Raw genomic sequence first — 26,670 nt, forward strand, 5'->3', positions numbered from 1 at the left:
TCATACCTTGGAAGTCGAACGGGATCCGTTCTGGAAGTCCGTTCAACTTCCAAAACATTCGGAAACCAAAGGGCAGCTTCTGATTGGCTGTCAGGAAACTCCTGCAGCCATTCGGAAGCAGCGGAACCCCGTTGGATGTTCAGGTTCCAAAGAACATTCGCAAACTGGAACACTCACTTCAGTGTTTGCGGTGTTCGGGAGCCGAAACGTCTGAGTACCAAGGCGTTCAGGATCCAAGCTATTACTGTAATCAAGTGCCGTAGTTAGAAAGTACTCTTAAAATTAGGCTCATTTAACACAGAGAGGCGCGGGTGGCGCTGTGGGTAAAACCTCAGTGCCTAGGACTTGCCGATCGTATGGTCGGCGGTTCGAATCCCCGCGGCGGGGTGAGCTCCCGTCTTTCGGTCCCAGCTCCTGCCCACCTAGCATTTCGAAAGCACTCTTAAGTGCAAGTAGATAAATAGGGACCGCTTTATAGCGGGGAGGTAAATGGCGTTTCCGTGTGCTGCGCTGGTGCTGGCTCGCCAGCTGCAGCTTTGTCACGCTGGCCACGTGACCCGGAAGTGTCTTCGGACGGGCCGGCTCACGGCCTCTAGAGCGAGATGAGCGCACAACCCTAGAGTCGGACACGACTGGCCCGTATGGGCAGGGGTACCTTTACCTTTAACACAGTTACTCCTTGACCCTTGGTTTTGTGAATCAGTGTGTCGGTGAACTGTCGCAAAGTGATACCCCCAACCTTGAAAGCAGAATTTCAAGCTGGCAGCTGACACATTTCTCTTTGTACTCCCTGTGCATTTTAAATCGAAAGTGGCCATCCGTGCCACAGCCAGCTGAGCAGTGTGAAAGAATTCGCATCAAACTTGTAATAATGCATGGTGGTCTGATTGACAGTCTCACCTAAGGTTCAGACTACTGGTAGCCCCCACAAAATGACATTTGGGAGTGTGCAAGGACTCTGGTAAGATTGTGAGTCTGCTGAGATCTAGAAAAAAAAGTGTCTGCCAGACCAGAGCCTCCAGTTAATTCAAACCAATTTCTGAACGTGCCGATGGCCTTGTATCCATCTACAGTCTGCAATCCTAACCCCGCCAACCTCGGAATAAATCCCAATGAATAGGAGATGTTTGGGATCGCAGCCGTTGCCTTTTGTTAGAGGCATTTGCGACCCAGACTGCTCCTTTTGACGCCTACTTCTGCTTTTTCTAGAAACAGTGTTTGGGATCAGAGCCAGTGTGGTGTAGTGGTTAAGAGCGGTAGATTTGTAATCTGGGGAACCAGGTTCGCTTCCCTGCTCCTCCACATGCAGCTGCTGGGTGACCTTGGGCTAGTCACACTTCTCTGAAGTCTCTCAGCCCCACTCACCTCGCAGATTATTTGTTGTGGGGGAGGAAGGGAAAGGAGAATGTTAGCCACTTTGAGACTCCTTCGGGTAGTGATAAAGCGGGATATCAAATCCAAACTCTTCTTCTTCTTCTCTTCTTTTTTCTTTGAAGATGGAGGGAAAGAAGTGCTGTCCATGCACCAGATTCTGCTGTATTTGTTACGCTGCAATAAGCCGCTGGTGCCAGAAGAGGAGATTGCCAATATGCTACAATGGGAGGAGCTGGAGTGGCAGAAATATGCCGAGGAATGCAAGGGGATGATCGTCACCAGCCCTGGCATGGTACTGCAAATGTTCTCAGACTGAGTTTTATTGTGCTGTGCCCAAACCCCGAACCACAATCAATTCCATCTCTCCCAATCTATTGATTTATTTTGTTTGCGGCCTAGGCCAGCTGCCCCAAAGCAGTGCATTGTTAGGCCATCTTAGGGACAACGAAACATTAAGAAGCAGTGATGATTGCAGGACAATAAAAGGTAGTAATCTAGGGTCGTAAGCCAACACAGCATCCGTGGGTGCAAATAATGATGATGATAATAATAATAATAATAATAATTTATAATAATAATTTATTTATTCCCCCACCCATCTGGCTGGGTTTCCCCAGCCACTCTGCGTGGCTTCCAACAGAATATTAAAAACACGATAAAACATCAAATATTAAAAACTTCCCTAAACAGAGTTGCCTTCAGATATCTTCTAAAAGTCAGATAGTTGTTTATTTCTTTGACATCTGGTGGGAGGGCGTTCCACAGGGCGGGCGCCACTACCGAGAAGGCCCTCTGCCTGATTCCCTGTTAACCTCACTTATCACAGTGAGGGAAAACCGGAACACTCGCTTCCAAGTTTCGATTGTTCAGGAGCCAATTTGTTTGGGAGCCAAGGCATTCGGGATCCAAGGTACGACTGTATTATTATTATTATTAATTGGATTTATATACTGCCCTATACCTGGAGGTTTCAGGGCAGTTCACAGAACAAAATCAAAATACAAAACCACAAAATATATAATCTAAATAAAAACAACAACCCAATATCCCCCCCCCAAACCCCCCCCCCCACAGTTTAGGCATAGGATGTCAATCAAATCAACCAAAGGCCTGGTTATAAAGGAACGTTTTTGCCTGGCACCTAAGGTTTTAGTGTCTTTGGTGTCACTAAAGTTGCCCACACTGTCGTCCTCCCCATCTCCTTCTCCAACAACACTGCATAGGGATGCCACAAGTCCTCCAGGAAGCAGATGTACACGCAGATGTACACACAATTCTGCTTGCTTTATTCTATAGAGATTGGGCTTGGTGTCCATTGTAATGCTGCACAATAGCCGCATATTTTTTCTTTCTTTTGTTTTTTTGGAACGATAGGAATGTCCTGGGTTTTGCCGTTGAAAGTTTCGCCTTGCGATTGTGGAGCTCAGCAATAAAGCTCTCATTCGGCACAATAGGGGAAGATCAGGAGAGGCTTATGAGAGAGCTGTTTTATTGGTGCGTTTTGTAGTTACAGCTTTCTTTGTCAGTAATAAGTCGAGGAGGAAGGAGAAGAATGGCCACAGTTTGCTTGTTTCCCCTCTTTCTCATTCTTTCCGTGACAAGGGCACATTTTAATTCCTGCCGGTAATAAATAGCAAGAGAGATATTTGTGTGTGGGGGAGTTTCTGTTTCTTTATATCTAAGTGAAGGCTAAACAAGCTCAGGAAGGAGTTTTGCAGTACCTAACCTTTTAAATTTTTTAGAACACCTTTAAATTCTGTGAAGTCCTTCACACACTTTGAACAGTGCTTCTGCGTACACCCCTTTCGTTGGCTACCTTGTCACTCTAGAGTTTGGGTTGGTGGCGCGAGGAAAAGCTGAACGGAGCGTGGTATTTTTGTGTGACGGATTTATTTCCTCAGTTATATCTCTCCTTTTAGCTGTAACGAACCCTTAGCAATTCACTCTCGCTTTAAACACTTAGATGTGCAGCGTAAACAGTGGAATCAATCATCGCTAGACAGTTTTCCTGTTGTCTCTCGACTTTGCTTTTAAATCCAGGGAAGTTCTAAGTGGGAAAATCGTCGTCTGTGGTGTGCATCTTATTGTATCCCATGCAGAGCGAGATAGACTTTCAACTTGCACAGCCAATCCTCTTGATTTCGGAAGGATGTGGTACATATGGGGGGGAAGGAGGCAGGGGAAAACATTGGTGTAACGTGGGGAGGGGCAGAGTGGTGGTTGCCTTGGGTGCAAAATTTTTAGGGGGCGCAAAATTCCAACCCCCGGTGCTGCCTCGATAGAGCTGCGCACTTCCGTCGTTGGGCTCCCTTGAAAACGGCTTCTCCCTGAGAACCAGGGAGTGACCTCTCTAGACAATGGAACGACTCTTCTTATCTCTGTGGCTGTGATCTCCCGGGTGACGCGGTCATCATTAGGCGATTGAATGTGCATGCGTTCCCCTCCCTCCCACCACCTCGCTCTGTGCAGCCCCGGGCTCCAGCAACCCATGCTACGTCACTGGAGGAAAGTCCTGTTGCATGCACAGAAATCCTTCAGCTAGCAAGGTGGCTGCATTTCGTATGAGCCTAGGTGTGGTCATTTAACTCTCTCTTCCCCGCTAGTCCATAACAGGTCCGTTCAGTGGTTAACGAATCAGGAGCACGTGCTCCCTCCTCCCTTAGCCACAGCTGGCTTGACTTCTCGTTTCACGAGGATTTGAAACCACGGTTGGCTTTCAGATTCATTTGCCAAGTGGAGGCGAGACAGTGGAAGCTGCTGTCTTCAGGGCCAGCTCTTCCTCTGCGGAGAGTCCATTTTCGGAAAGTTATATATGCCTGCGATAGAGCCACTGTTACCTAAATTTAATTGTTTGATCTTTTCCCTCCGTTTGCTCCAGAAGCCCAGCTCGGTTCGCATTGATCAGTTGGATCGTGAGCAGTTCAACCCTGATGTGATTACTTTCCCCATTATTGTCCACTTTGGAATACGACCTGCTCAACTCAGTTATGCTGGAGACCCACAGTAAGCAATTATTGTCAAGCCTGGGGCTGAATGCAGTCTTAACAGCCTTGCTCTTGATGGGCAGGTGCAGAAGCAACTGCTTCTGTTAAAGCAGTTACGAACACCCACTGCGATAGTACTCTGGAGAATAGAGGGAAAGGGTGGCGGAGCAAAAAATCAGTCATTGTTCTGCGCTGCACAGTAAAATTCTGGACTCTGAAATGCTTTCTTTCCCCCCTTAAGTGAAAAGGTATTGCTTTCTGCATTCCTTTAATTTTGTTTCAAAAGCATGCATGCCTTTTAAAATGAAATCCTTATATTGTAAACCATAGGCCATTTATTTTGAACCAGCGCCAATTTCTCCTTTTTGTGTGTTCCCTAAAGACTCAATTCCCTTATGTTTTGTGCATTGCATGATGGAACATTAACATTGTTTTGTTCCCTGGGGAGTAATCTGCGAAATGTTTGGCTGTCCATTCACTATTATTGTCTTAAGAACCATTTCCTTCTGCTCTCACATGGGCCAAGCAGTTGCCTTTGGCGTGTCCATCACTGGGACATGAGCGCTCTCTTTCCATCGTGTTCCCCAGGAACAGGTATACCAAGTAGGGCTGGTCAAGATCTGGTTTTCAACTTTGCGATATATCACCAGCTAAACATCACGGCGCACCGATATATCGCAATGTCTGAAATAATGATGGAACAACGCTAGAGGTGAACAGTAGGGCTAGACAATATCTGGTTTTCAACTGTGAGATATCACCAGCTAAACAGTGTGATATACAGTGGTACCTCGGGTTAAGTACTTAATTCGTTTCGGTGGTCTGTTCTTAACCTGAAACTGATCTTAACCTGAAGCACCACTTTAGCTAATGGGGCCTCCTGCTGCTGCCACGCCGCCGGAGCACGATTTCTGTTCTCATCCTGAAGCAAATTTCTTAACCTGAGGTAATATTTCTGGGTTAGCGGAGTCTGTAACCTGAAGCGTATGTAACCTGAAGCGTATGTAACCCGAGGTACCACTGTATACCGATATATCACAATGTCTGAAATTGGGTGGTTTTCAGCTTTGTGAGATACCACCAGCTAAACATTGCAGTACAGTGGTACCTTGGGTTACATACGCTTCAGGTTACAGACGCTTCAGGTTACAGACTCCGCTAACCCAGAAATCGGTTTGAGGCGGTATATCGCCCAGTCCTAATACTGAGGCCATCCTGGTAGCTATTGATAGCCTTATCCTCCGTACATTTTTCTAATGGCTGCCCAAATTTTTACCCATTGCCATTCAAGCTTTTACCCATCACTTCTGCATTTTGTTATAGCAAATCTCCCACCACCTTCCTTGATTCTTCCTGCAACTCCTCGTAGTTCACCTCACGTAAAGGAAAAAACCTGGTATTGGGAGCATTCCAAAGGCCCGAGTCCATAGGCTGTGGTCCAAGCAACAATGCGCTCTTCCTATTGTAAAGAAACAAGGCCCGTCAGCCTTTGTTTAGCTGGGAAATGTTGGCTATGCTCTCTTTTCAAGATAATGCCAGTTTCCATATAAGGATAGGAAAGGATTTCTTTCCAGTATGAACCTGAGAATTACTAGGCAGCCGTCTTAACTAAAAACAAAAAGGAAACGGATCAAGACTGATTTATCTCCCATTCGACTTCCTTTTTATTTTATTTTTAATTTTCAGGTACCAAAAACTCTGGAAGAGTTATGTGAAATTGCGCCACCTGCTGGCTAACAGCCCCAAAGTGAAACAAGCGGATAAGCAGAAACTTGTGCAAAGAGAAGTAGGCTGCTATTTTATTTTATTTTATTCCCACCCTAATTTCTCTGTGTGTCTATATACCATGTTTCGTTTCTTTACGTTGCTGTTGCCTTTGCTCAAACTTGAACCCTAAACCTGAGGCTGAAGAGGGTGTTGGAACATATCGCCACGGTTCTTTGCAAATAGCACAGCGTCAATGCATCATTGCTTTGTTTCCAAAGCAATTTAGACCTTTGGCGTTTTAATTTATTCCTTTCCTCTGCCTCATCCTCTCTGCCACAGATTTCCAGATACAGGTTTTCCTTTTTTTCAACAACAACAGACCCAAGAGACAGATGACTAGGGCTGGGCGATATCTGGTTTTTGATAACCCCCCCTTTTTGTTTTTTTTGCTTTAAAGGAAGCGCTGCAGAAGATTAGGCAGAAAAACACCATGCGCCGTGAAGTGACCGTCGAGCTGAGCAGCCAAGGCTTCTGGAAAACGGGCATCCGCTCCGATGTCTGTCAGGTGAGTGGATACCCTTCCGTATCCCTAGCGAACGAAGCAGAGGCATTTTAATTACGTGTGTAAAATCTGAGGCATGCGGATGAGGCGGCTGGGATAGGGGTGGCAAGTGAGGGGGCCCCCCGGGTGTTGCTGCCGTTTTCCAAACCAAGGGCCTTCAACTCTCTCTCAAGAACCTCTTTATATTCCTTTAAAACTCCACAGTGCATAAGATGGCAGTGGGGGGGAGGGAAGGACATGCCCTGCTCTTTTAGAAATGGTGGCCATTTTGTGTTGCGCCACACCCCTCAGTTGTGTTATAGCCCCCCACCCCTTCTGCCTGCTGAATGGTTGGGCAGGAAAAAACTGCCATTGGCAGCAACCAGAGCATTCTGGGGAGCACTGGTTTGGGCCCCTTGAATTTGAATCCAGCCCTGCTGATGGCATCAGGCTCGAGGGCACAATAATCTGTCTGCCCCCTTCCCTTTCTGAGCTGGCCAGGCTGCTCAGCAGGTCTGGAGTTGCGGCTCTAGCCCAGGCATCCCCAATCTTCAGCCCTCCACATGTTTTGGACTACAATTCCCATCATCCCTGAGCACTGGTCCTGTTAGCTGGGGATCATGGGAGTTGTAGGCCAAAACATCTGGAGGGCTGCAGGTTGGGAATGCCTTCTCTAGCCCCACTCTTAAGCCCCATGGGGGAGCAGCAGATTCCTGGGGTGTGAGCAGGGCCGGATTTAGGTTTGATGAGGCCCTAAGCTACTGAAGGTAATGGGGTCCTTTATATGTCCAGCTGTCCTTTGTCAACAACAAATTGTCGCTTTTTGTGTTGAATATATACTACATGGTAATTTATGGATCTAATATGTATTGAAAGCCATTTGCACATGTTGCCATGCAACTAGTCCATGCAGAATGTTGGCACCCTATATATAGAAATGAGCAAACCAGTGATATTTTAGGGGGCAGGCTAGCAGGCGGGGCCCATTACTTACATCATAGGGGCCTACACAACACAAAACACTGTTGCTGTATGTAGGTTTTATTTTTTATTTTTATCTTATATTTTGGAAATGTACATTGAGGTTTTTTCCCTTTAATTTTTTGGGGGCCCCCCATGAGAGTGGGGCCCTAAGCTGTAGCTTGTTTAGCTTATACATAAATCCGGCACTGGTCATGATCCGCATAAGGGATGGGTGCACAGCCTTGAGCATGAAGAATCCCCCTGTTTTCTACCACCCACAAGTGTTTGCCAGTGCATGTGTGTCTCCCCCAAATCCTCACTCCTTTTCCATGCTTTCGAGTTAACCATCGCATTTCACACAGTAGGGGTTGACCACTTCCCTGCTATTGTCCAAACAGAAGCATTGTACGGGCAGGACGCTGTGAAGCAATCCTGAACCCGAAAAAGTTCTAATGAATCTGAAAACCTGCTTGGCGCAGTAATAATGCACATGGCCTCAGTGGTCCGGAGTGCCTTCTGTCAGCTTCGACTGGTGGCCCAGCTACGCCCCCAACTGGACAGGGATAGCATTACTGCTGTTATCTATGCTCTGGTAACCTCAAGGTTAGATGACTGCAATGTATTATACATAGGGCTGCCTCTGAAGACCGTTCGGAAACTTCAGCTGGTGCAGAATTCAGTGGCCAGGTTCCTCAAGACGCTTTGAGCATATTACACCAATCCTGGTCCAACTGCACTGGCTGCCGATTAGTTTCTGGGCCCAATTCAAGGTGCTGGTTTTGACCTGTAAAGGCTTAAACGGCTCAGGACTGCAGTACCTCAAGGACCGCCTCTTTCCATATGAATCTACCCAGACCCTGAGATCATCTTCTGAGGCCCTTCTTCATATGCCTCCTCCTTGAGAGGTCCAGAGGGTGGCAACATGAGACAGGGCCTTCTCTGCAGTGGCTCCCCACCTGTGGAATGCTCTTCCTAAGGAAGTTCACCTGGCACCTTCATTATATAACTTTAAGCGCCAGGCAAATCATTCCTCTTCAATCAGACCTTTGGTTGATTTGGTTGACATCCTATGCCCTTTTGAAAATGTAGGGATTTTTTTGGGTGGGGGTGTTATTGGGTTGTTTTTATTTTGATTGTATTCTGTGAACTGCCCTGAGACCTCTGGTATAGGGCAGAATATAAATTCTATTAATAAGAATAATAGTAATAAGAATAATCTGCAGCAGTGTCTCGTACCGAATGTAAGCAAGTTGCTGAAAAGACTCCATGAATTGAAAGTGGAGACACTGTATGCATTTTTCTTTGCTTGCTTGTTGCTTGTTTAAATCATCAGCATCATCAAAGAATTAGCCGGGGAGATCCAATCTTATTGCATGACCTGCTGCATAAACCTAGAAATCAACCTACTGTTGACCATTCTTATAGTGGCTCATGTGCAATATGGGGGATTTGAACCCTGGTCTCCTAGGGCCTAGTCCAGCGCTTCAACCACTACAAATAGTGATCCATGCAATGGTCACCTCCAGGCTTGACTACTGTAATTCGCTCTATGCGGGGCTGCCCTTGAAGCTGTCCCAGAAACTCCAGCGGGTGCAGAATGCTGCAGCGAGGCTCCTCACGGGGTCTCTGCCATGGGAGCATATTCACCGAGTGCTTTTCAAGCTGCACTGGCTCCCGGTGGAGTACAGGGTCAGATTTAAGGTGCTGGTTTTAACCCTTCACGCCCTGGACCCTCATACCTACGGGACCGCCTCTCCTGGTATGCCCCACGGAGAGCCTCAAGGTCCATAAATAGCAACAGCCTAGTGGTCCCGGGCCCTAAGGAAGTTAGATTAGCCTCAACCAGAGCCAGAGCCTTTTCAACACTGGCTCTGGCCTGGTGGAACGCTCCGCCTCATGAGACCAGGGCCCTGCAGGATCTGATTTCTTTTTGCAGGGCCCTGTAAGACAGAGTTGCCTGTAAGACAGAGTTGTTCTGCCTGGCCTTTGGCTTGGAGCCAATTTGATTCCCTCCCTCCCTCTCTTTCTTTTTTCTTTTCCTTCCTCTCCTGCGATGAGGCATTTTAATATTTTAATGTTTCAATATTTTAATGTTGTATTTTAATTTTGTTTTAAGTTGCAATCATTCAACTTGTTTTTATTATTGCTTGTTAGCCACTCTGAGGCCGGCCTTGGCTGGGGAGGATGGGGTATAAATAAAAAATTATTATTATTATTATTATTATTATTATTATTATTATTATTATTACTTGATTACTTGAAAAAACATAGGGCTAAAAGTTCCAGGTAAATAAATAATGCCAATTCTTTCTCCTAGCATGCTATGATGCTCCCTGTCCTGACTCATCACATCCGCTACCATCAATGTCTCATGCATCTGGATAAACTGATAGGCTACACTTTTAAAGATCGCTGCTTATTGCAGGTAAGGTCATAGACCGAAATGCTCTCCCATGTATTTGAAGTTGCAATGTGGCTGGGAAAAAGGAGCAGGGAATAGATGTTCTGGTAAGTTTGCATTAGCTTGTGGGCGGCAGAGCCAGAGAACTGACCAGGCCGACCTGGAGACGGGGCCTGATGGAGGCAGCCAATCAGGGAGCCAAAGAATGAGTCGGAAGCACCGTCCATTGGCAGCACATGATGCACAGAGAACCTTGTTGGGGCTGGAGCAGAGAGAGGGGCTGGATCTATAGTGATATGTAAAAACGCTTTTTAAAAAAGCAATATAGCCCTCAGTGCCATTTCCCATTGCTCTATAGCGCCCTCTGGTTTTACGTGTTTATAACGTATTTTTAACGTTTTAACTGACCCATGTAGATGAGTCCAGGGAGTTGGTTGGAGGGGGTCAATGAAAGGATGGAGAGGGGTAGAATATAAGGAGAAGGACGGAGGAGCTGTTTATGTTTATAAGGTGGAGTTAACCCAAATATTCTAGATCTAGTCCACCTTCATTCCTGTGAATACGAAACAAAGGTGTCAGACAATATGCTATTAAAGAGCAAAGATTTTATCATGCCTGATATTTTTACATGGCTATTGGCTTCAGCAATTAGATCCTCACGTGCAGTTTTCTGTTGCTTTTTTAATTATTGAGAGCTTTTCAAGTGAACAAATAGAGTAAAAATGGAAAGCGTTGAAAAGTACACGCCTTTTCCTTTCCCCCACAATATGCAGTTTCAGTCTGTAATTTTAGAGCTCAGAAACTGCTCGCGCTCTTGAAATTCCCTGTCACAAAACGCGCCTGGAACAATGGGAGTTTCGAACTCTGCCTCTAACCGTGCCGGTTCCACATGTTCCTGGACTGTAAGTTGTCTTTGGAACTGAGTTGCAACGTTTAGCTATCGGCACTTACTGACGCTGACCAAAACTTTTGAAGATGCTTGATCGGTTGTGAAAACTGGGGGTGGTTCTGCGCTGCTGAAATTTCATGGCAGCTGTCCCTTTTAAAGCTTTGCAGTGATCGGAATGAGCAGTGCAGGCTTACAGGGCTGTTTTGTTTTTGCTTTGGGATTCTGCCGCCTTTACAGCTGGCCATGACTCACCCAAGCCATCACCTCAACTTCGGGATGAATCCAGACCATGCCAGAAATTCTTTGTCCAACTGCGGCATCCGGCAGCCCAAGTATGGAGATAGGAAAGTCCACCATATGCATATGAGGAAAAAAGGTACATTTTGCTGGTGTCATGATTCCCCCTTCTGACTTCTTTCTCCTCATCTATTTTACTTCCTTTCTTTCTTCCCTTGAGGAACCCAAGGCATAATAATAATAATAATAATAATAATAATAATAATAATAATAATATATTACTTATACCCCACCCATCTGGCCGGGTTTCCACAGCCACTCTGGGCAGCTCCCAACAGAATATTAAAATACAATAGTCTATTAAAGATTAAAAGCTTCCCTAAACAGGGCTGCCTTCAGATGTCTTCTAAAAGTCAGGTAGTTGTTTATTTCCTTGACATCTGGTGGGAGGGCATCCCACAGGATGGGCGCCACTACCGAGAAGGCCCTCTGCCTGATTCCCTGTAACCCGACTTCTCATAGTGAGGGAACCGCCAGAAGGCTTTCGGCGCTGGACTTCAGTGTCCAGGCTGAACAGTGGGGGTGGAGATGCTCCTTCAGGTATACTTATGTGTCATTACCAGGTGGCCATGCATCCTGGTGCCGACCAGAGCTGGCATACCTTCTCATAAGACCGTTTCACATGTTGTGTTCTCTTCGCCCGAATGTCAATTGCTGTTCTACAATGAGGCGGCAAAAGTAGGCAGAGTTCTTGTGCTGCTTGCATGTAGAAATCTAGGCCAACAAGCCAAACTTTTTTTACATAGTTGGGTCCCCATTATTTTACCAGCTGCAGGGTGGTTGTGTAAAGTAAATCCCATTGAATTCAATGGGGCATATTCCCAAGTTTCTGGAGTTAAGATGGTCATCTGAGTTGAATGGATAGTTTGCTAAAAAAAAAAGGAGAGTTTCCAGACTAAGGTGTGGAAAGGACGGGCTTTACACATTGTGAATGCCCAAAGCCAAAAAGGTTGGGCAATGGTCAAACAGGGTTGGGACTGGAGAACTTGCAGATGGATTTTGATTCTACAGAGGTACTTGGCTATTGGGATACAGAGGTAGCTATTGGTGCACAAACCTATGTTATAAGCTTTGTTCCCCTTCAAATTTTATACATTTAACTAATTTCACAATCGATTTAACAATTCAAAACGACTTCCTTTCCCCCTCTTTCTGCGGTTCCTTAAATTTATTTTTAATATCTTCTGCGTATCCTAATTAACTTAATTTACTCATTTATTCATCTACTTTGAATATATACTCTTATGAAACTGCAGGTTATTACAATAATCATGCTGATGCTTTAATCTGTTTACAATTTATCTGCAAATATTCAATAAACCATTTCCATTCTTTTATTAAAAGTTTGTTATCTTGATTTCTTATTCTTCTGGTAAGTTTCACCATTTCTGCATATTCCATAAGTTTTTGTATCCATTCTTCCTTTGCTGGGACTTATTCCTCTTTCCATTTTTGGGCGAGTAACATTCTTGCCGCTGTGGTCACATAAGTGAATAAGTTTCTATACAGTTTAGGTAGTTCTGTCCCTATCGTTCCCAAAAGAAGAGCTGCTGGGTTTGTTTTTTTAAAACAAATGTTATTTTCAACATCCTTTTCAATTCATTATATATCATTTCCCAATAAGCTCTAACCTTACTACAAACGTATGTCATAAGCTTAATCATTTACTGTTCAGATAGGGTAAAGGTAATGGTACCCCTGACCATTAGGTCCAGTCGTGGACGACTGGGGTTGTGGGGCTCATCTCGCTTTACAGGCCAAGGGAGCCGGCGTTTGTCCACAGACATCTGGGTCATGTGGCCAGCATGACTAAGCCGCTTCTGGCGAACCAGAGCAGCGCACGGAAACGCCGTTTACCTTCCCGCTGGAGTGGTACCTATTTATCTACTTGCACTTTGACGTGCTTTCAAACTGCTAGGTGGGCAGGAGCAGGGACCGAGCAACGGGAGCTCACCCCGTCGTGGGGATTCGAACCGCCGACCTTCTGATCGGCAAACCCTAGGCTCTGTGGTTTAGACCACAGCACCACCCGCGTCCCTTTTACTTTTCAGATGGCAATGCATAATTCACATTACTGGAAGGGTACTTTTGTGCTGAACCCTTAAAAGAAATTGTGCCTGTTTACATGGAGTTACCTTTTAAATATCACGCTGTTTGTATTTTTTTCCCCCCAGGCATAAACACCTTGATCAATATCATGTCACGTCTTGGGCAAGATGATCCAACTCCTTCCAGGTACGCAAACAATTTCTGGGTGGTAGTTGTTGCCATTACGAGCTCGCCGGTCCATTGCAGTAAGTGGGATCAGAACAGAACTGTTAATGACAAGAATAATAATAACTCTATTATTTATACCCTGCCCATCTGGCTGGGTTTCCCCAGCCGCTCTGGACAGCTTTCAGTTAGGAGGAACTGCACATTTCCAGCAACAGGATATTGCAGTGTTGCATGGTCAGAACTGCTACCAGTCAACCTATTTGTGGCCTCAGCACCTTTCACCTCTTTGTAGTAACGTGGGTGGCGCTGTGGTCTAAACCACTGAGTCTCTTGGGCTTGTCAATCAGAAGGCCAGCATTCGAATCCATGCAACGGGGTGAGCCCCCGTTGCTCGGTCTCAGCTCCTGCCAACCTAGCAGTTGGAAAGTGCACCAGTGCAAGTAGATAAATAGGCACCACTGCGGCAGGAAGGTAAACAATGTTTCTGTTTGCTCTGGTTTCCGTCACGGTGTTCCATTGCACCGAAGCATTTTAGTCCTGCTGGCCACATGACCCAGAAAGCTGACTGTGGACAAACGCTGGCTCCCTTGACCTGAAAGTGAGATGAGCGCCGCAACCCCAGAGTTGTTGCAATTACGAGCTCGCTGATCCATTGCAGTAAGCAGGATCAGAACAGAACTAATAATAATAATAATAATAATAATAATAATAATTCTACTCCACCCATCTGGCTAGGTTTCCCCAGCTTTCAGTTAGGGGAAACACTGCATTTCCAGCAATAGTTGGAACTGCTCCCAGTAAACCTATTTGTGGCCTCTGCACCTTTCGCCTCATTGCAGTAACCACCTGGAATTCTGCTGTTTGTTAGTGATTTCTTTCTAGCCTGAAAAACACACTCAGCATACCTGCTTTCCGACAAATGCCCAAGCGCTCCTGGCAAGCTTCTTTCCATGCCAGTGCCAAAAGAGTGTGCAGGAAAAGAGCAGGAGGGGCCGCGATGCTGTACCAAACAGAGGATTTTGAACTCCCTGCAAGAGGCTTTTTTTTCCTTCTTGCATGGCACCGTGCCAAAATCCTGTAGATGGCCTAGGAGGAGGCTTCTCTTTAAATCATCCAGGGCGATGGCAGGGCACGCGGAAGCTGGTCTCAGCATGCCATTGCACATCATTATCTTTTCCTTTGGTTAATAAGTTGACACAACATTGCGATCAGCCTTATTACCTTTCTGGCTGCATGCGGTTTTTTTGTGCCACTCAGAAGAAACCCAAATATCCACTGTTGGGCATCGGAGGATGGTGTGTTGAAGACCAAAAGCAGTGGGAGCCTAACTCTTTTTTGCTTTATCGCCCCAAGGAATTGGCTGGCTGTTGTTTATCCATCGCTAATTACTCATACGCATAGGGGTTACGTGTAATGATCCCTGCATTTGTCTGTTTGCAGGATCAACCACAACGAGCGCTTGGAATTTTTGGGAGATGCCGTGGTTGAATTTTTAACTAGGTGAGTATTGGGTTCACTCCTAACGCACCTTCTGCTATAAAATCATACCTTGCTCATTAAAATAAAACATTTTAAAATATCCTGATTTGTTTCGGGCTATCATGCAGTTGAAAGGGTATTCTGCCAATTAAAACTCGGATGTCATTTATTTATTTTTGTTCTGAAACACCAAAGACCTCTGCTGCTTTTAAAAAAAATATATCAAAAGTAGACATTTATGTGTCGCTTCCAGTGTGCTAAACATGACGAAATCTGTAATTCTTCCATCTCCCTCTTTTCTTGCAAACTAAATTGGTGTCATTCCTGCTTTACAGATGTGGAAGAGAGGCCCTTAGAGAATCAAGTCTTTTTTCTTTTTTTTCTTTTTTAAACTAATTTATTGGCTTTGTTGTTGTTCAAATAGGCCACACAAAAGTCTTTTTTAAAAAAGAAAAAAGAAACAAGAAGTAATTTAGATAGCGCTTAAAATGCTTCAAGCACGTTCCTGTCTGTATCTCAGTTTGCTTAGGACTAAGCTCAGAATTGGGACGTGGGCACTGTGGGTTAAACCACAGAGCCTAGGACTTGCAGATCAGAAGGTTGGTGGTTCGAATCCCCGCGATGGGGTGAGTTCCCGTTGCTTGGTCCCTGTTCCTGCCAACCTAGCAGTTTGAAAGCACGTCAAAGTGCAAGTAGATAAATAGGTACTGCTCTGGCGGGAAGGTAAACGGTGTTGCCATGCGCTGCTCTGGTTTCGCCAGAAGTAGCTTAGTCATGCTGGCCACATGGCCCTGAAGCTGTACGCTGGTTCCCTCTCTTGGAACTTTGAAGTGTCAGGCATAGCCCTATTGGCTTTAGCCCAAACGTAGCAGAGTTTTCCTGCACAGCGAAGAAGCTAGTTGCGGTGGAATGACTAGTCAGCTAGACTCAGAATAACTATTTACAGGATTTATTAAAAAGGAGAAAATAAAACCAGCAGAGTTTCTGCATACAAATAAAAGCAAAATAAATCCTCTCTTTCTCTCTCTCTCAAAACCATACACAGCACTTCTACTCCTAACACACCTCACATCAAACTGAGCTAGCAATCCCTAGTTAAGAGTTGAATGCTGGTCGTTAACCAATCAGAGTAAGCAGTTTCTAGGTCAAGCTGACCTGGGCTTTCTGCCAAGAGTAAATTGACACTGCCTTGAGTTAATTGTTTGAAGCCAGAATCTGCAAGTTTCCCATGAGAATCAATTAACAGAAACTGAACACCCTCAGCTAGTAAAGTGAGATGAGTGCCACAACCCCAGAGTCGGTCACGACTGGACCTATTGGTCAGGGGTCCCTTTACCTTTAAGCTCAGAATTGAACCCAGATACAATTCTAGATATTCTGTCATCAACTGGTACCTTTTGCTCTCTAGTTTGTCAACAGCCCTGAAAGGTTCCACTGTAGATGCAAAAGGTCTACGGTCTGCCAAGTCCGTATCTCCTGCCTCGTGTCTTCATTTGAAGTTTCATTCCAAGCCGAGGGCCTAAAGTGTAATACTCTGAGATGAAAAGCTGATGACTGTGTCCTGTCAGATGTAATTGAGAGTTGCTCATAACAGCTCTGGAGAATAGCTAGTCTAGGACCAAACGCTTCAAAGTTTATAGCCGGCAAATAAAAGGAATACATCATTTTGGAACGTGTCATCTTCCTGTCACGGAGCTCCTTCATCTTTCCGGCTATAATCTCAAGCAAAAAGTGTGTTTGCAAATAAACTTTGAATCCCACCCCCCCCACCCAATTCTCTCTCCCAAGTGTGGTGTTATTACTCATTAATCCCGACTTCATAATGGCGCACTTGGCGTTTTGCCTTCCGGTAGTTTGCAGTTTTGTGCTTGTGTATTTGGAATAAATCACTAACATATTCCCGGTTAATGGAAGGTGGCTTTCATTTTTCCTGCCTAGGCTCTTCTCAGAAAGAAACAAAAAACCCCGACAAAAATAATGTAAAATTGACTTTTTATAGCCTAGTGAAAACAGCAGCCATTTCCTTGGTAAGTGTCATTTGTGACAGCAGGGAGGACCCAAAACTCCAGGGTGGGAGATTTGAAGCTCATTTCCAGATCTCAGGTGTGTCCGTTTGTAATGGGAAAAGTGGTCTACTTATGTAGAGAGGCTCCAAAAGTGTTAAGATGTTACAGAAGAAGAAAAGAAAAATGCCATCGGTGCCTTCCAACAACTGCTTTGAGATGAGCGGCTTTTTGCATTGTTTGGTTTGCATAAAACCGTATGTGGGCTTTTATCTCTGAAAATAGCAGGGGCTGAAGGAGGACAGATTTATTTAATGCTCAAAAACAAGCTCTCTGAGTACTTCTATTTACGTAAACCTCTGCAGTGCATTTTTACACGTAATCTTTCTGAGGCTCGAAAATTGGCACTGTGAGCATAGAACTTTCTTCGTAGGGGCAGTTTTGGCAGCCAAAACGCCTCGGTCTTTGTGCGAGTTTGCACAAAAGAGGTAGTCCTCCTCGCTGAAGTCAGCGGGGCCTGTATAGGATTGCGCTGTGCAGCTGCAATCCTTCACACAGTTACCTAGGAGGAAGCCTCATTGTACTTAGTTGGGTTTACTTCTGGGTAAATCTAGGATGAACTCAGTGGAACTTGCTTTCCAGTGAAACTTGCTGCCTTGCTTCCACGGAAATGTGGCCAAGATAACCAACTTAAAGGATGAACACAAAATGGAGGCCGTCGGCCTAGCTTTGTATTCAACTGCACCTTACTCAGAGTAGACCTGTTGAAGTTAATGAAGCTAAATGAATCATGTCTCTTAATTTTGCTGAGTCTGCTCTAAACATGACCAATATGACCAATAACTTACCGTACTTTTCTGTGTATAACACGCCCCTGTGTATAAGACGCTGACTATTTTGGGGGACTCCAATTTAAGAAAATGACCCAGAGTTGTGCAGCTTTTTAAGGGATGCAGTAATTCACTAACCCAACAAATCACCCATCACCCCACCCACTACCCATGTATAAGACACCCCCGGTTTTTAAACCTTATTTTATAGTAAAAAAAACACCAACCCTCGTCTTATACACGGAAAAGTACGGTAAGTATCCTCTACATCAGATGTGGAGAACCTTTTGGCTTTCAGATGTTCCTGAACTATAAAGCCCACATTCCCTGCCTATCACCCTTGCTTGCGGGAGTTGATGGGAGTTGTACTTCAGTAACAACTGGAGGACCAAAGCTTCCCCCGCTCCTATGCCATATTAAGAACCAAACGCCTAGGTTCATGAGAACGTTTTTGCCTCGTGCATAAGAGCAGACAATGATGGTTTCTTGCGGGGAGAGGCAGCTGCTGAAATAACCTGTTAAGTGTCTCTGCTGTCGAGAGATTTACGGCTTTTGATGTGCCTTTTCTCCTTTCTTTCCAGTGTTCATTTATACTACCTGTTTCCAAGTCTAGAGGAAGGGGGCTTAGCCACATACCGCACTGCCATCGTTCAGAACCAACATCTTGCCATGCTGGCCAAGGTAACTTAACAATTATTTTTTTCACAGTTTGAATTGGCTTTGAATTGCCCAGATGGATTCATTAAGTGAAGGTGGGCGATCTACACTTGTGTTTTTCCTTGGGCCGCACTGCAATCTCCTTGTAGGCAGAAGAGTTTTATATCTTATTAGAAACAGGACCCAGCTGGGTTCACCTTGGAGTCAAGATATTTTGAGAAGCAGCCTCCAAATGAGGGGCCATAATTTGGGTTGGGGGCAGAAAACGCCGCTTTGTGCTTCTGAGGCCTTGCAATGTACTACAAGGATCTGTCTGGGTGGTGACCAATATGCGTTAGATGTTTTCTTTTCTTTTCTTTTCATTTTTTAAAAAGGTTCTTAAATTAGGAGTTTAATTAGGAACTTTCAGTGGGAGACGACTATGCTTCGGAATATACATGGAGCGTTTTCTTTTCAGCACAATTCACTTTACGTATGTCCCCTTTTAAACCCAGCTTACGAAAGGGGCATTAACAAGTAAATTGTTCCGTCTATGTAACATGGTAGAGAAAGTGGACCGGAGCAGATAGACAACGGAGGGCAAAAATAAAGGGGGGGGGATAGAAGGCATTTGGCCCAGGATTATGTGTCTGTTTGCTATTTATATAATTAAATAAACATTTTCCCCCTCCGCTCTTCACCCTAAAGACACGGGCTGACATAGTAATATATTTTTAAATGTAATTTAAATATTGTGAGAGTTCTTTGGGGGGGGGGGGGAATGAACTCACACAGTTAGTTGGTATTCCATTGGGAAAAATATTTATTTATACAATATGCCACAAATTTAGCCGTCCAGAGTGGCTGGGGAAGCCCAGCCAGATGGGTGAGATATTATTATTATTATTATTAAGTCATAGAACTGCAGAGTAGGAAGGAAACAGTAGGATTGTCTAATCCAGCCCCCCTGCAATGCTGGGATCTTTTGCCCAACAGGGGGCTTGAACCCATGAACTTGAGATTAAGAGTCTTTCATGCTCTGCCAGCTCAGCTATGCCAAAATGGGATGCGTAACTTGGTCTGAGTTAATAGTTTAAAGAGGCTTGTAATAAAAAACGTAGAAAGTGGGAGAAAGACAAAAATGGTCATTGCACAGTAAAAGGATGTCAGTGTGGCTTAAGGTTACAGGTGGGTCCTTGTTCCGAAAAAGGCTACCTGCAACCTGCTTTTATCACAGGCTCGTGAAAGTAAACAGTGGTTTTTAAGAACCTTGCAAAACATTGCAGTCGTGGCACGTCGGAAGGGAAGACCTGTTCGAAGCAGATCAGGTTGAGAAGGTCAGAACCGTCACAATGGGTTTCAGCAATAGGAAAGTCATCCCTACTGGTGACAATGACTAATATTTCAAGCTTCAGAGGAAGCATACAGAGAGACCTCTTCCCAATTAGCTGCCACAAGTTGACTATTTTGTTGGTTTTGCACAGTTTAGTTGGTGGCATAATAATTTAGCCAGTGCTTTCTGTCTTTCTTCCATGCTTATAAATTTTAGATCTTTTTTTCACCTTATGCAATGACCTCGTGTGTCCTCCCCAGCCAGCCAACTCAGATCAGCTTTATCTGGAGTTTAGCAGGGAATTTTTTCCCCATCACCACATTAGGCAAAGCTCCGCTTAACTAAATAAGAGCTCTGCACCCCAGATAGTTTGAGATTTATGTCCCTATTTTTATGAATTTAGCTTTGTTTTTGTTTTTTGAAAAATAGAATCCAGACCTCTGTTTGTAACCCTCTCTTTTATACAGTGGTACCTTGGGTTACAGACGCTTCAGGTTACAGGCGCTTCAGGTTACAGACTCCGCTAACCCAGAAATAGTACCTCAGGTTAAGAACTTTGCTTCAGGATGAGAACAGAAATCATGCTCCGGTGGTGTGGCAGCAGCAGGAGGCCCCATTAGCTAAAGTGGTGCTTCAGGTTAAGAACAGTTTCAGGTTAAGAACGGACCTCCGGAACGAATTAAGTTCTTAACCCGAGGTACCACTGTATACTTAAAAATTGTTCCTCGCCAGCGCTGCTTCTGAACGCAGCCATAAAGCAGAGCCTGCCTCGTATTTAAAACTACTGAAAGATTTACAGATGTGCTAGATGCGCCTGAAAACATAGCAGTGACTTAGTTACTGCCCCAAGGGCTTCCAATTGATCTTTCAATTTACTTTCCTTTAACCAGTGCCACTTAACACTCCCAAAGATGTATAGTTCATGGATTCCCCTCCCTTTTATTTCTTGGGGACCTCAAAAGTCCCTGTTCTTCCATTTTAATTGTTCAATTATTCACACTTTGTTGTTCTTCACCCCAACGATGCCCACCCAAGCTTCACGTTTGGGCCATCATTCTCTGGACGTCTCTTGAGCCGTTAATATAAAGCAGGCAGGTTTACGTTTCCTCATGGTCTGGTCATCTCTTTTTATCTTTCCCTTTCGGATTTATACCCTTCCAATTCAGCTACAAAAAGTTCTCGAGACAGAAGCGTCCCCCAAATTCAGGATTTGGTCTTGTGGTCCGAAGTGGCACACCTTAATGAATTGCTTTTGCAGTCCAGAGAGTCGTCGTCGTCTTCTTCTTCTTCTTCTTCTTCTTCTTCTTCTTCTTCTTCTTCTTCTTCTTCTTCTTCCTCTTCCTCTTCCTCTTCCTCTTCCTCCTCCTCCTCTTCTTCCTCTTCTTCTTCTTCTTCTTCTTCTTCTTCTTCTTCTTCTTCTTCTTCTTCTTCTTCTTCCTCTTCCTCCTCCTCCTCCTCTTCCTCTTCCTCTTCCTCCTCTTCCTCCTCCTCCTCCTCTTCTTCTTCTTCTTCTTCTTCTTCTTCTTCTTCTTCTTCTTCTTCTTCTTCTTCTTCTTCTTCTTCTTCATTTGCCTCTTGTTTGTTGCTTTAGCCCTGCAGAGAGAAGGCACAGATATCTTCCTGGCTTTTTCTAGAATTTGTGGGTCCATCTTTCTGGCTCGTTTGAAGTACTTTCTCAAAGCTACCCAAGGTTGATTCAGAATGTGGAAAGGGAAAACCTTGTTTGTGAGTTGGACATGATAACCCAGCTACCATTCCTAGCAATGGTGGCATGGAAAATAATTCCGTTATTTTGCCACTCTGTGCGTGAAGCTTTGGAGAGGAAGGTCCAATATATTACGTGGCCTCTGGATTGGCCTCTCATGGGCTGTGGGATTGGCAGAAATCTTAAATTAAACATGAAACACACATAATTCTGAACACGGATGATTCCCTGAGATCCTTAGCTTCCATCTGTAATTAACTAAATAGGCGAATGTATTTATGCTGCACACAGTGTACAGGTGTTTCAACAAATGTCTCCTTCAGGATTTGTTGCTGTTTTTCAAATCTGGGGGAATGGATGGGGAAATAAAGGAGAGATTGGTCAGTAGAAGTCTCCACGGGTAGAGAACCGATTTTTCTGATGCGCCCCGGAAACGAACTGGGGTTTACACAAATCTCCCTTGTCCCTTCTTCTTCAACCCACCTTGCTTTGAAAACTCCTCAAGTGGCTTTCTGCCAAGCCGAATGAACGCATTAAAAGGGGAAGTCTAATAACTCTGGAATGTATTTCCACCCCAGAATTAGCATGCATTACATAACGCCTCTGATTTTAAGACTTGAAGGAGATTAGCAGATGACTTGATGTGAGGACATTCACATGTCGGAAAAGCTAGGTGGAGCTGTGGCGTAACAAACCAAACGGGGTCTCTCTCTCTCTCTTTCTCCCTCTCTCTCTCTCTCTCTCTCTCTCTCTCTCTCTCTCTCTCTATTTCTTTCTCCCTCTCTCTTTCTCTTGTGCTCAGAGGCATGTGCTTGAATTTGCTGCGTGTTGTTAGGGCAGAGGGAAATAAAATCATTAGGGACAATTTACAGACGCAATAGGGCGTTGTTTAGATTTTGCTTATTTCCCTCTTTTCCTTATTCCTCCATTGTGGTGCATATTCTGTTTCTTCTTCTTCTTCAGGAGTTAAAGCAAAACAAAAACCTGCACTCCGGCGACATTATTCTAACTAAGCTCGCTCCTTCCTTCTCCTGTTTAAACAGCAGTTTCCTCTCTTCACCTCCTTAATAGTCTGGGGCCTCGTGCAGCGACGTCACTGGCTGCCCACAAACCGTGGTTTTCAAATCTGAACTGGCCTCTCCTTCCTTCCTTGCTCCGTTTTCGAGCGAGGTTCCCTCTCATTTCCCAGGACCAAACCACTGTGTGATGAGGCCAAAGAGACGGTCTGTTTCCCAACATTCCTCGCACCCGCAGTTTGGAATCAGGTCTGGGTCAGCATTCGAAACTCCCATTGTTCGTGGCGCATTTTGCAACTGGGAATTTCATGAGTGTGAGCGGTTTCTGATCTCTGGGTGCGGTCCTGCACCTAAGATTTCAGATTAAAACTGCAGAGTGGAAGGAAAGGAGGACCTTTTTCTGCCTCCTCACTTCCAGCCATTCTCCGAAGGCTGGAGAAGAGATCTTTTGAAGAATATTACGGGGAGGGGGGCAGGGGAAAGACTTAGACCATGTGAAAAAGGAACATAATATTTTACCTGCAGTTCCTTCATTTTCAGCTTTGTATTCTTGCTATTAAGGGACGCGGGTGGCGCTGTGGGTTAAACCACAGAGCCTAGGACTTGCCGATCAGAAGGTCAGCGGTTCGAATCCGCACGACAGGGTGAGCTCCCATTATTCGGTCCCTGCTCCTGCCAACCTAGCAGTTCAAAAGCATGTCAAAGTGCAAGTAGATAAATAGGTACCGCTCCAGTGGGAAGGTAAACGGCGTTTCCGTGCGCTGCTCTGGTTCTCTAGAAGCGGCTTAGTCCTGCTGGCCACATGACTCGGAAGCTGTACGCCGGCTCCCTCGGCCAATAAAGCGAGATGGGGGCCACAACCCCAGAGTCGGTCACAACTGGACCTAATGGTCAGGGGTCCCTTTACCTTTACCTTTATTCTTGCTATTAACAAAGCACGCCTGGACATTCCATGGTTGCACCGCTTTAAAGGTGCCCTTTAGCTCCTAGCTTTCTCGGTTTCTAACGCTGGCCCAGGTGTACTGAGGGATTGCAGGGTTCAAAGAACAGAGTCGTGGAGAGAGGAGTTAGTAGCCACAGAAACAGCAAAGAGTGGGGTGGGGTTTGGAATTGCCCAAGAAAGGCGTTAGACTATTTCCGTATGCCACAACTGCAGCAAGAATTTTGTTAGCCGAAAACTGGAAATTACAAGAAATACCAACAGTGGAGGAATGGCAGATGAAGAAGATGGACTTTTTGGAGGTGGCTGACCTGACTGGAAGAATCCGCGAACAGAAAGAGGAGGAGTACCAAGAAGAATGGAAGAAATTTAAGGACTATTTAGCTAAATACTCTAAGATAATACAGTGGTACTTCGGGTTACATACGCTTCAAGTTACATACGCTTCAGGTTACAGACTCCGCTAACGCAGAAATAGTGTTTCAGGTTAAGAACTTTGCTTCAGGATAAGAACAGAAATCGTGCAGCAGTGGCAGCCGGAGGCCCCATTAGCTAAAGTGGTGCTTCAGGTTAAGAACGGACCTCCAGAACGAATTAAGTACTTAACCCGAGGTACCACTGTATATCACAATGTCTAAAATAAGTATAAGTAGAACTATTTGTAAGTACCAAATTGGCCTAGGAGTTAAATATGTTAAATTGTATAACATTATGGTTAGAAGATAATTTGAAAAGAAAGACAGATGTTAATCAATTAAGTTAATTTTATTTGAAAGTAGTATTGGAAAACTGCTACAATGAGCTATATGAAAACTCAGCTAGGGGGATTCAAGGAAGTCATCTAACAATTATAACAAAATTGTAATTAATAGTGAGGATAAATGTTTGTTTTTTCTTTTTTTATATTGTAATGTTTTCTTTTATGTTTGTTATAAATTTGGAAAATTAATTATTTTTTGGGGGGAAAAAACAAAAACAAAAAATGGGGAGGGGGAGGACATAGGGCATGCCAAAGAAAGATCATGAGGACAGTCTGAGGTTGCAGAGCAGGGAAAGCTGACCTGTATGTTTCCTGATGGTGATCTGGGCATTTTAGGTCGAAAGAACAGCTCTCGGCCTGCAGAGGACTGAGAAAACTCTGCAGCCCTTGAAGGAATATCACACACGGTTTCACATTACATCCCTATCACTGCAAGCCCTGGCTTCCCCCCCAAGGCTCTTTTCTTCATAACCATGGTGTGCAAATCCATTTCATTCCAGGGACACAGTGCTTTTTGTAAGCAGCCAGTCTGCACTAAGCCTGGACGTGTTTCCTGCTCCTTTTTAATTTTTCATTTATGATTTTCAATTTTACACATTCCAATACTCACTTTAACTTTTCAAAACTTGACTTCCTTCCCCCTCTTCCTGTGGTTCCTTAAATTTATTTTTTTATATTTCCTGCCCATTACAAATTAGCCGAATTGAATCATTTATCCATCTCCTTTAAATGTGTACACTTTTATTACAATAATCCTGTCAATGTTCTTATCTGTTTACAGTTTGTTTGTAAATATTCAATAGACCATTTCCCTTCCTTGATACAAAAAATGTTGTCTTGATTTTTCCGGTACGTTTCGCCATTTCTGCATATTACATAGGTTTTGGTATCCATTCTTCTTTTGTCGGGACTTCTTCTTTCCGTTTATGAGCAAATAACTTTCTTGCCGGTGTAGTCATATATATGAATAAATTTCTATACAGTTTGGGTAGTTCTGTGGATGCATTTTCTTCAGACTTTTTATATGGATGTCTGAATTTTTATATGGATGTACCTTTTGTTGTTTTCGTTCAGTGACTCAGGTCTGAATTGCTTTGGTAAAATTCACTATAAATGGAACTTTACTGGAAAAAAACAGGTTTTTTATTATTAAAAAAGGGGTGATAGTTTAAACTCAATAACAGTTGAATGCAAATTATTTCTAGTGCCAAATCGCTATGGAAGCAGTGTGTTGGTTTCTAAATGCGTGCCTTGGCACTGAAATAGACCAACATAGATTTGACTGTTCTGAAGTTAAACGTGACCCATCCCAACCGAAATGGCCTGTGAGAGCAAAGCTATAAAAAATAACTTGGGAAAAGATCTTTGCTTTCTTTTCTTTTTCGGATAAGTGAAAGGATTTTTATTTCAAAGCTTTCTAAAGTCCTTCGCAGACATTCAGTGTTGACAGAGGCCCAGGAAAAAGACTCATGTCAGCTCAGCTTCAAATATGTGCATGGGTTGTATTTAACTAATCTTCACTCAGACTACACTGGCTGATGTTAATGAACCTGAATCAGTCATGTCCATTAATTTCAGTGGGTCTACACTCAATAGGACTAACATAGTATAGGTAAAGGTAAAGGGACCCCTGACCATTAGGTCCAGTCGTGGATGACTCTGGAGTTGCGGCACTCATCTTGCTTTATTGGCCAAGGGAGCCGGGGTACAGCTTCCGGGTCATGCGGCCAGCATGACTAAGCCACTTCTGGTGAACCAGAGCAATGCACAGAAATGCCGTTTTCCTTCCCGCTGGAGTGGTACCTATTTATCTACTTGCACTTTGACGTGCTTGCGAACTGCTAGGTTGGCAGGAGCAGGGACTGAGCAATAGGAGCTCACCCCGTCACAAGGATTCGAATGGCCAACCTTCTGATCGGCAAGACCTAGGCTCTGTGGTTTCACCCACAGAGCCACCCACGATATGTGCAGTTCTTACCCATAAAAATTTGTTCTGTGAACTGCCCTGAGACCTCTGGGTATAGGGTGGTATGGAAATTCAATTAATAACAAACAAACAAACATTGGTGGATGTGCAAATAGTGATGTAGATACTGGGCTATGGGATACTGGATTCTGTTGTACGTAACATCCAAAGTATGGGTATTGGGAAGGTCTGGGAACAGGGTGGGTATGCTGGGAGTGTGATTGGGGCAGAATGGTGTGATCCTGATTCTCTACCCGCGTTGAGAATATCTGCATAGGGTTAACATCCGAACCCGGGAGGCAACTTCAAAATACGTTTATATGAAATACATTTAAACTTCCAATTTCTGTATCCTTTTCTAAAGACCAACGTTTGAAACTCCCATTGTTCCAGGCCCATTTTGCAACAGGGAATTTCATCGATGTGAGCGGCTTCTGAGCTCTGGGCGCAGGACTGCGCCTAAAATTTCAGATTAAAACTGCAGAGTGGAAGGAAAGGAGGATCTTTTTCTGCCTCCCCACTTCCAGCTACTCTCCGAAGGCAGGAGAAGAGACCCTCTTAAGAATATTAGGGGAGTGGGCAGGGGAAGGACTAGACTATGTGAAAAATGAACATAATATTTTAGCTGC

General features: G+C 44.5%; 1 protein-coding gene across 2 annotated transcripts in view; it reads left to right on the forward strand.

The window, feature by feature from the left end:
• The window catches only part of DROSHA (drosha ribonuclease III), an 81,413-nt gene that overhangs the window by 24,487 nt on the left and 30,256 nt on the right, over positions 1 to 26,670 (forward strand). For both annotated transcript variants that reach the window (XM_081918154.1, XM_081918155.1), the window contains exons 13-21: positions 1,497 to 1,666; positions 4,253 to 4,377; positions 6,045 to 6,144; positions 6,523 to 6,630; positions 9,887 to 9,994; positions 11,097 to 11,235; positions 13,331 to 13,391; positions 14,814 to 14,873; positions 18,267 to 18,366. In XM_081918154.1, the coding sequence (XP_081774280.1) occupies positions 1,497 to 1,666; positions 4,253 to 4,377; positions 6,045 to 6,144; positions 6,523 to 6,630; positions 9,887 to 9,994; positions 11,097 to 11,235; positions 13,331 to 13,391; positions 14,814 to 14,873; positions 18,267 to 18,366 (971 nt within the window). The remainder of the gene's footprint in view (positions 1 to 1,496; positions 1,667 to 4,252; positions 4,378 to 6,044; positions 6,145 to 6,522; positions 6,631 to 9,886; positions 9,995 to 11,096; positions 11,236 to 13,330; positions 13,392 to 14,813; positions 14,874 to 18,266; positions 18,367 to 26,670) is intronic.

The sequence above is a fragment of the Podarcis melisellensis genome (assembly GCF_964234715.1).
Source record: "Podarcis melisellensis genome assembly, chromosome: 7".
Taxonomy (NCBI): domain Eukaryota; kingdom Metazoa; phylum Chordata; class Lepidosauria; order Squamata; family Lacertidae; genus Podarcis; species Podarcis melisellensis.